At 43.2% G+C, this 10,537-nt stretch overlaps 2 protein-coding genes across 2 annotated transcripts; both read left to right on the plus strand.

Annotated features, from left to right (window-relative positions):
• The first annotated feature begins 811 nt into the window (after positions 1-811).
• LOC134395901 (olfactory receptor 2M4-like) lies at positions 812-1,750 on the plus strand. The gene has a single exon (XM_063122134.1). It carries the CDS (start codon positions 812-814, stop codon positions 1,748-1,750), a length of 939 nt encoding a protein of 312 aa, XP_062978204.1.
• Positions 1,751-8,999: 7,249 nt separating this feature from the next.
• LOC134395490 (olfactory receptor 2T11-like) lies at positions 9,000-9,938 on the plus strand. Its single transcript, XM_063121653.1, has one exon. It carries the CDS (start codon positions 9,000-9,002, stop codon positions 9,936-9,938), a length of 939 nt encoding a protein of 312 aa, XP_062977723.1.
• Positions 9,939-10,537: the final 599 nt, after the last annotated feature.

Raw genomic sequence — 10,537 nt, forward strand, 5'->3', positions numbered from 1 at the left:
TCATGGAGGCAGATGTCAAACTGAGCATCAGAGGAACGCATAACAGCAATGCGTGGCTGTGTAGATTGCAGGTAATAACATTGGCCCCAATTATCCTCATTCCAAATATCGAAACACAAGGTCTCGTGGCGACAATATGCCCAGAAACATGGATCTTTGTTCTCAAAAGGATGGGAAGAGGGAAGCAGGAGGAGCTCAGAAACCAACCATTCTTCCTTAACGCTAAGGAAAGACCAGGTGCCTCATAATTAAGCCAGCTGTGTGTAGAAATAGATTTTTCCCTTCTAAGGCAAGTGTGAGAAGGCAGATATGGAGACTACATAGAAATGTGCTGTTAAGAGGCAGTATTGAATGAAACAAATTTAAGTAAACTTGCATAACAAACAAGTTATAGCTTGTTTGTTATGGCTCTATGTTTTCCAGACCCATTTCCAGCACTGACTAACTCCCTGCTATACACCTCACTTGACCCCTTCTTTAATTTAGTGGGGGAAAGAGAGATGAGTCCTCTCCACCCATCACATAGGTCTTTTTGGGTCATCCTAGGTCCCATTAAAACACATCATTGGGATGTTACTGGCTCTGTTTTCTTTTGTTGATGTGATGCCTCTTTAGACCTACGCTGATCCCTGTACTTATGAACGTTCTAGAGTCCCAAACTGATGGAGCAGGAAGGTATCTTGTAGGGTCATCTTCACCAACCCCCCACTCCATAATATGATTTGCTCCCTCGATGCTTCCTTCATCCCTGCCTCCCCCTTCTCCTGCTCTATTTCTAATGCTTTCCTTCACATTTTCAGCAGAACCTGAAATGGAAGTGATGAATAGAACGTCATGGAGTGAGTTCATTCTTATTGGGCTTCTGAACCACACAGGAACACACACTTTTTTCTTTGGGGTCATTCTGCTTACCTTCCTTATTGCCTTGTCTGGAAACTGCCTCTTCTTTTTTCTGATCCAAACAGGTTCTGATTTTCACACACCCATGTACTTTTTCCTCAGCCAGCTCTCCTTCATGGACATTTGCCTAACGTCCTCCATTGTCCCCCAAATGACCATGGATTTCTTAAAGAAGAACAACAGAATTTCATTGGCTGGATGTGGGACACAGATTTTTTTCACCCTGACCATGGCAGGAGCAGAATGCCTCCTGCTGACTGTCATGTCCTACGACCGGTATGTGGCCATATGCAAGCCTTTGCAATATCCAGTCCTCATGAGCAGAAGGACCTGCCTGGCCATGTCAGCAGGAGTTTGGTTTAGTGCTTCTTTTCATGCTTTGATGCACACCATTTGTGTGATCCAACTACCCTTCTGCAAGTCAAACAGGGTTAATCAGTTTTTCTGCACAGTCCAAGCTCTGCTGCAGTTGTCCTGTTCTGAGACATCCACGTATGAAAATGGAATATTTTTCACTGGCATTATAATGCTTCTCGGTCCCATCTCTGTCATCCTGGCCTCCTACGTTTCCATCCTTTTCACAGTCCTGGCAATGCAGTCTGTTGAAGGAAGGCACAAGGCGTTTTCCACATGCCTATCCCACCTCTGTGTGGTAGGCATCTTCTATGGAGCAGCTAGTTTTAAGTATATGAGACCCAGATCGTACAGAACACCACAACAGGATAAGATTGTCTCAGTGTTCTGTGACATTGTTACCCCTATGCTGAACCCCCTCATATACAGTCTGAGGAATCGAGATGTGCTAGCAGCACTCCGGAAGCAGATGGGAAAATGGACACTGAAAAAATAATGCGTACGTTCTCAGCCTGTCCAGAGCCACACCAGAACCAATTGGAGGAGGTTATTTGTGAGAAAAAGACATTTCTTTTAATTAATTTTTAATTAATTGTTGTAAACCTCCCAGAGAGCTTCGGTTGTGGGGTGGTATATAAATGTAATAAAATAAATAAATAAATTTCTTCATGAGGCAAAGAAGGAAGTGGTGCAAGGAGTTGAGAAGAAGCGCCTGACTACAGAAGAGTGAGGGTAGGAGATTTGAATGTTAGAGAGAAGTGATTACTGTTAACCAAAGAATCATCTGTTCCTGAAGGAACTAAAGAAAGATCTATGCTGTAGATCAGACCTGATTGAAACTGAAGGAGAGACTATGGAGTTTGTCTTTTCTAAAGAGAGGTCTCTGGAGGTAGGCAGAAAGAGAGACAGAACTGTAAGGGTGCAATCCCATGTCGGAGTTAGTGTCTTCTGAAGAGGCGCCTGTACAGACAGAACTGTAAGCATGCAATCCTAAGCATGTTTAGACAGGAGGGGGGGAATCCTACAATTCCCAGCATGCCCCAGCCATGCTTGGGCATGCTGAGAGTAGTAGGACTTTTTGTTATCTAAACGTGCATAGGATTTTGCCCTAAGAAACATCATTATATACCTTTATAAGCCACATTAAGACCTTTCTTTTCCAGCAGACATTTAATGTTATCTGTTGCTCTCATAATTAATACTACCACTGGTTCCTTTTTTTAAAAAATGTTTCAAATGTTTAATACTGTAATATTTTCATACTTTTATTGTTGTTTTGTTACTATTTTGTAGTAGTTGTACACTGCTCTGACAGAGCAGTGTAGTAACAAGTAAATAAATAATTGTGGTATAACATTACTGTTTTATTGAAATTGTATTTCTTTCAATGCAGGAAGACCTTGCTCATTCTGGCATCATTGTTATATGTCTTCACCTCTCATTCTTTGTTATCCAATGATCCTATGCCTGCTCATTTCTTTATTTGTACACTAGCTTTGCTCGGGTCCATGAATAGTGTTTATAACATGCCACTGCCATGGAGTCACATAGAGAATAAAGCAATTTTCAATATCTTCTGCTGAAGAAATTTTATGTATCAAATGTCCTGAAGGAATAATAGCAATTTGTACTGGCCATGGCCATGAGTCATAGTTTGGTGGCAAGAGAAGACTCTTGGGAGTTCCACCCAAGGCATACTGGGAGTTGTAGGCATAAGCCTCAGATTTTTATTAAATTCTTTAAAAATACTTAAAATCCAAAAGTTAATTTTTTAAAAAAAAATTCTGTTACATTGTACTGCCAGACCTATCAGCATGCCAAATTTCAAGTTTCTACCCAGCGTTGCTCGGGCCTATATGTCTGCGATGTAATCATCATAAAGTAGCAGGCCAGCGCTAGGCCTGTGTGTTAACCTTTAAACAAATTAAATTCATTTCTTTTTTTTCCTCTCTCACCCTCATGACAACCCTGCAGGTAGGCCAGTCCTAGGCCTGTGAGGTAACTTTAAAACAAATTAGTTTCTTCCCCCATCCCACCTTTCTCTCTGAGGAAGATGGCTGATTGACTCATGGGTAGCTTGGTCGTTGCTATCAGTGATGGGCCTAGAGCTACAACCTCCCAACCATAACATTCCAAGACAGATGCAAGAATGACTGAATAACATTTATGATTTTTATATAAAAGTATGAGTTGGCTTTTCTCCTGCACACCCCAGTTTCTCTAATTGGGCTTAGTGATCCATAAATAACAAGTGATTTAGTCTTCAGTGAGTTACTTAATGTGTTTTGTATCTCAGCTTATTAAGCAACACGTCCAATGGAGATCGGGGTCAGCTATATCTAGGGTTACCATATGAAAAGGAGGACAGGGCTCCTGTATCTTTAAAAGTTGCATAGAGAAGGGAATTTCAGCAAGTGTCATTTGTATATATGGAGAACCTGGTGAAATTCCTGCTTCATCACAACAATTAAAGTGCAGGAGCTATACTAGAGTGACCAGATTTGAAAGAGGGCAGGGCACCCGCAGCTTTAACTGTTGTGATGAAGAGGAAATTTCACCAGGTTCTCCATATATACAAATGACACCTGCAGAAATTCCCTTTTCAACACAACTGTTAAAGATACAGGAGCCCTGTCCTCCTTTTCACATGGTCACCCTAGTTATATCCATCATGCCTTGTTTGTAAGATTTCCAGATGCAACTGGCTGGCTGCTGTAAGGAACAAAGAGTGCTGGACTAGACTTGATGGTTCTCTGGTCTGATTGAGCCAGTGATATAATAATTTGTTCTAAAGTAAACATCAGCCTTGACAAAGCACAAGATGCTTTTTTATTTGTGCTCTAGAAAGGAAGAATGTCAAGTAGCTTGCATTCTATGGTGTAGTTAGATAATTTTAGCCTCTGGACTTAATGATCTTAATGAGAGAAACACTGTAGATGATACATCAAAACATGGCTAGCCTGCCCTCCCGCTCATTCTGCTGAATGGGACCATGAACCTCTGCCCCCAAATCCTGCCCTAATGGCACCACTGTTTGCATTGACTTAAATGGCTAATTAGTCTAATAAAAGTTTTTCCTCTTGTTTCTTATTCGATGATGATGATGATGATGATGATGATCGTGATGATAGTTTAGAGTCAACCTATAGCTCTCAAGGTGACATGCATAATAAAAGCAAAAACAATATATCTTCATCATACTTTGGTTTATTTCTTAACTTCGAATAAGCTGATACATAGGCGATGCAATCCGTATGCCACATCACTCAAAACCACAATGAATGACCAGCATCCAGTTTATGAATTTAATTTTTTAATTTCTTTTTTAAAAAGAGATTCTTAAAATGTGGAACACTTTGGCATAAAATGCTATCTTCAATCACAAATGAGAGTATGGTGTGGTGTTACTTGCAAACTGAGCCAGAACCAAACAGGAACAGAACAGAAACAAACTTCAAAGGGAGCAAAGATTAACAGTCTGCACCTGTGTTAAACCACCACTCGAGCTGCATTAAGAATCATCATGGCTTGTTTCATCTCATCCTTCTCTTCGATATTCGGTTTTAATTGATCAGTTGCTTAATGTTTCTCCTTTCGCGGCTTCATTCAATTGCCAGTACAGAGATATTAACTCAAATTGCTCTGCCATCATGCTTACTCCTCATATTAAGGGACCACAGTTTATTTGTTAAGTTGTTCTATTCCATAGTGTACCTCTGTTTGTCTTTGTATTCAATATTCTAATTCTGATCTGATTGTTGGAATGCTGTCACTTATGTAGCCAAAAGAGCCATGGCCACAAACAAAAGGAAGGTATCAGTAGATTTGGGCTAACCCCAATGTTTGCACAAGTGCCATTTAAAAAAAAAAAGATCCCAAAGTGAGGAGACCTCAATACAGCCAAATATGGACTGAGGGTGCTCAGCGCCCCTGTAATCCCGACTGACTGTTGAGAGGAACAAAGTGAAAATGAGGTGCATAAGGCAATGGAATGCAGTGGCTTCAAAAACAAGACGGAGGGAGAGGGGAGAGGCAGATAAATATAAAAATAAATATACATTGAAACAATTATATAAAAACACTTCAACAGTCCAAGGTCATTACTGCGTTGCCAACCATCAGCTATTACCTACCCATTTGATATTTTGTTGGGATATCTAGTGGGCAACTCTAGGTTAGGAAAAGATGCTGTAAAAGCTGACAAAAAGCTGGGAGAAACTGGAGGATCAAGCCCACCTTTTACTCACCTTTGCTGGCAGCCTGTTTGATGGGAAGGGAGTCCTGCCCCACAACACTTCATCCAGGTGGCTGCTATCAGTTCTCATGGGAGAGATGTAAACAGGCCTCCCATCCCCACCTCTTGCTTGACCTCTGATGATGGTTTGGATAATGAGTGTGCGCGTGAGTCCACACCAGTTAATACCATCCCTGGAAGATGGTAGAGACAAGTAAGGCCTGGATCTTTAAGCCCATCCCATGAGCATCTGGAATCTACAGCAGCCTCAAACAGGCTGCAGTGATGCATGAGGGGGATGAAAGTTCTCCCCACCCCACAACACACAGGTGTCCTCTACTGGATGCATTAGAAAGCTAGAGTTGCCATGTGGCTAGTAAAGAATGACCTGGCTTGTTCAGCCAATGAAACGTTTCATGACATTGAAATAAATATTATGGCCTAACTACTGCCTGCAGAACAAGGTAATCTGAATAGGGCAAATGGACAGGGCAAATGGACAGCTACAGGGGACAATTCCAAAGTTGACAACCCTACAGAGAACCTAGTAAGGAGAGGTGGTGATGTGACTTGGGGCTTTGCTAGACCTACCTGTTAATCCGGTCGGGAGTAGGGGCAAGCCTGTGCTGCAGCTAGCATGGGCAGTTGCCCTACTCCACACGTGACACGCAACGGGGTAAGGGAAAGCCCCATCGCGTCAGCCATTTTTTTTTAATCTTACAGGGGCCATGTGCTCAGGAGCGCACAAACGACAAGGTAAGTCTTTTAAAAAAAGGGGGTTCCCCGCTCCCCCTCCCCCAATTTCCCCCTTCAGCAATGTCTAATGCACCCCCGCCCACCTGCCTGCTCGCTCGCCATGTCTGATGCACCCCCCAATGCCCCTGGGCCGCAATTCCCCCCGGTGTTCCCTGGCTCCGCTCTCCCCCACATCTCTCCCACCGGGAACACTTTTCCCCCCCACTGGCCCCCATCTCTCCCCCCGCGATCCCGGCCCGATGGGCTCAGCTTCTCCCAGCTACTCGCGAGTGTGGTGGAACCTGAAAGAGCGGGTCCCCGTGGTTCGCTGAGTGGTGGTCACAGACTCTCAAGACACAATTTCTCTCTCTTTAGAAGGTTTATTACAAGCAGCGCTGCAGGGTGACAGTCTCAGAAGACCTGAGGAACTGCCCAATAATTTCAGGAAAGGCTAACATATTTATAGGGTCAGGTCCCCTTAGATACAATGGCAGAACTTTCCTACCAATCACAATACAGCTCTGTAATGCGATAACCAATGAGAAGCAAAGCATTTAGGCATGTACTTTTCTGACTAGAATACCATACATATATGGGTATTGCAACAGTTACAGGAAATACATCTTCATCTGTTTCTTTTATCGGTTATCTTGCCTTGCAGACATCTTACTCCACCCTCCAACTGCTGGAGTGGACACCGCCTGTCTTGTGACATGGTTTCAGCATCAGCTTAATCGTGAAAGCAATTTCAGCATTAAAAACATGTTTTAAAGAAGCAGGAAGCCATGAACTTCATGGTTTATATAGCTAATGATTTATAGAGCTATTTTCCTATACTTATGGGCATATTAAAAGAACCACCCAGCTTGATTTCCTCAACACAGTAAGCTGCATAACGGGGAAAAGCCATGGAACCGGCTAGACCTTCCGCAGCCCTGGGCTCGGGAAATATCGGGCCACAACCAGTGCCGGTTATCCTGGGCCAATGGAGGGTTTAGCCCGGGCTGGCCCCGGGATCTCCTGTGCGTCATCTGGATGCACAGGGGTGAACCCAGGTATCAGCCTGGGCTAAACCCTCGTCTAGCAACAGCCTAAGAAGTGGAAACGAGGGGCTGTATCAGAACACATAATACTGTTTCTACACCTACGGAGGTTGTGGGCTTTCCCACAGTAGAGGCCTTCAAGAGGCAGCTGGACAACCATCTGACAGGTACGCTTTAGGGTGGATTCCTGCATTGAGTGGAGGGTTGGACTCGATGGCCTTATTGGCCCCTTCCAACTCTACTATTCTATGATTCTACATCCAGATCACCGTAGTAGCTGGATCAAGATAACTCTGTTAGAACAGACCATGAGAATAAACCATATTGAAGATATATCTATGGTTCCATGATGGATAGACCATTATCCAAGAGGTGATCCTTAATTATTCCACTGATCCAAATCAATAAAAGTAGAGTCTCTATTAAACTCCAAGTGACTGTTGATGTGATCATGTCTTTGACCGAGCAACCTTCCCCAACTGAAACCTTTCAGATGTGTTGGACTACATTTCCAATAATCCCAATGATTGTGCTGGATGGGAATGATAGGAGTTGTAGTACAACACATCTAGAGGACACCAGGTTGGAGAAGGTGGGTTTAGAATGCCTGAAATATTGGATGTGGCCTATTTGGTCTGATCAATGAAGAGATGGCTCTGTTCAGTTCAACATCATTGCGTTCCTTCACATACCTTAGGCAATCACTACAACTTTCCTCGCCAAATCTTAATTAAAGCCTTGGGAGTCAGGACTGAATTCTCTGAAGCTTGGTACACTTCAGAATATTCTTTTCCCCCCAGAGATGCCAGACTTGGATCTGCATAAGCGACGCAAACAGTAGCCATACTCTCGAAACAGCATAACTAGATTCCTTCGGCTACAAGAAACAGTTGATTCCTTGGGCTACAAGAAGCACATCACTTCATGGAGGCAGATGTCAAACTGAGCATCAGAGGAACGCATAACAGCAATGTGTGGCTGTGTAGATTGCAGGTAATAACATTGGCCCCAATTATCCTCATTCCAAATATCGAAACACAAGATCTCGTGGCGACAATATGCCAAGAAACATGGATCTTTGTTCTCAAAAGGATGGGAAGAGGGAAGCAGGAGGAGCTCAGAAACCAACCATTCTTCCTTAACGCTAAGGAAAGACCAGGTGCCTCATAATTAAGCCAGCTGTGTGTAGAAATAGATTTTTCCCTTCTAAGGCAAGTGTGAGAAGGCAGATATGGAGACTACATAGAAATGTGCTGTTAAGAGGCAGTATTGCATGAAACAAAATTAAGTAAACTTGCATAACAAACAAGTTATGGCTTGTTTGTTATGGCTCTATGTTTTCCATACCCATTTCCAGCACTGACAAACTCCCTGCTACACACCTCACTTGACCCCCTTCTCTAATTCAGTGGGGGAAAGAGAGATGAGTCCTCTCTACCCATCACATAGGTCTTTTTGGGTCATCCTAGGTCCCATTAAAAACATCATCGGGATGTTACTGGCTCTGTTTTCTTTTGTTGATGTGATGCCTCTTTAGACCTACGCTGATCCCTGTACTTACGAACATTCTAGAGTCCTAAACTGATGGAGTGGGAAGGAATCTTGTAGGGTCATCTTCACCAACCCCCCACTCCATAATATGATTTGCTCCCTCGATGCTTCCTTCATCCCTGCCTCCCCCTTTTCCTGCTCTATTTCTAATGCTTTCCTTCACATTTTCAGCAGAACCTGAAATGGAAGTGATGAATAGAACGTCATGGAGTGAGTTCATTCTTATTGGGCTTCTGAACCACACAGGAACACACACTTTTTTCTTTGGGGTCATTCTGCTTACCTTCCTTATTGCCTTGTCTGGAAACTGCCTCTTCTTTTTTCTGATCCAAACAGGTTCTGATTTTCACACACCCATGTACTTTTTCCTCAGCCAGCTCTCCTTCATGGACATTTGCCTAACGTCCTCCATTGTCCCCCAAATGACCATGGATTTCTTAAAGAAGAACAACAGAATTTCATTGGCTGGATGTGGGACACAGATTTTTTTCACCCTGACCATGGCAGGAGCAGAATGCCTCCTGCTGACTGTCATGTCCTACGACCGGTATGTGGCCATATGCAAGCCTTTGCAATATCCAGTCCTCATGAGCAGAAGGACCTGCCTGGCCATGTCAGCAGGAGTTTGGTTTAGTGCTTCTTTTCATGCTTTGATGCACACCATTTGTGTGATCCAACTACCCTTCTGTGAGTCAAACAGGGTTAATCAGTTCTTCTGCACAATCCTAGCTCTGCTGAAGTTGTCCTGTTCTGAGACATCCATGTATGAAACTGGAATATATATCAGTGGCATTATAATGCTTCTCGGTCCCCTCTCTGTCATCCTGGCCTCCTACATTTCCATCCTTTTCACAGTCCTGGCAATGCAGTCAGTTGAAGGAAGGCACAAGGCGTTTTCCACATGCCTATCCCACCTCTGTGTGGTCGGCATCTTCTATGGAGCAGCTAGTTTTAAGTATATGAGACCCAGATCGTACAGAACACCACAACAGGATAAGATTGTCTCAGTGTTCTGTGACATTGTTACCCCTATGCTGAACCCCCTCATATACAGTCTAAGGAACCGAGATGTGCTAGCAGCACTCCGGAAGCAGATGGGAAAATGGACACTGAAAAAATAATGCGTACATTCTCAGCCTGTCCGGAGCCACACCAGAGCCAATCTGAGGTGATTATTTGTGAGCAAAAGACATTTCTTCATGGGGCAAAGAAGGAAGTGGTGCAAGGAGTTGAAAAGAAGCACCTCAGACTACAGAAGAGTGAGGGTAGGAGATTTGAATGTTAGAGAGAAGTGATTACTGTTAACCAAAGAATCATCTGTTCCTGAAGGAACTAAAGAAAGATCTATGCTGTAGATCAGACCTGATTGAAACTGAAGGAGAGACTATGGAGTTTGTCTTTTCTAAAGAGAGGTCTCTGGAGGTAGGCAGAAAGAGAGACAGAACTGTAAGGGTGCAATCCTAAGCATGTTTAGACAGGAGGGGGGGAATCCTACAATTCCCAGCATGCCCCAGCCATGCTTGGGCATGCTGAGAGTAGTAGGACTTTTTGTTATCTAAACGTGCATAGGATTTTGCCCTAAGAAACATCATTATATACCTTTATAAGCCACATTAAGACCTTTCTTTTCCAGCAGACATTTAATGTTTAATCTGTTGCTCTGATAATTAATACTACCACTGGTTCCTTTTTTAAAAAAAATGTTTCAAATGTTTAATAC

Source organism: Elgaria multicarinata, chromosome 3 (assembly GCF_023053635.1).
Source record: "Elgaria multicarinata webbii isolate HBS135686 ecotype San Diego chromosome 3, rElgMul1.1.pri, whole genome shotgun sequence".
NCBI lineage: Eukaryota > Metazoa > Chordata > Lepidosauria > Squamata > Anguidae > Elgaria > Elgaria multicarinata.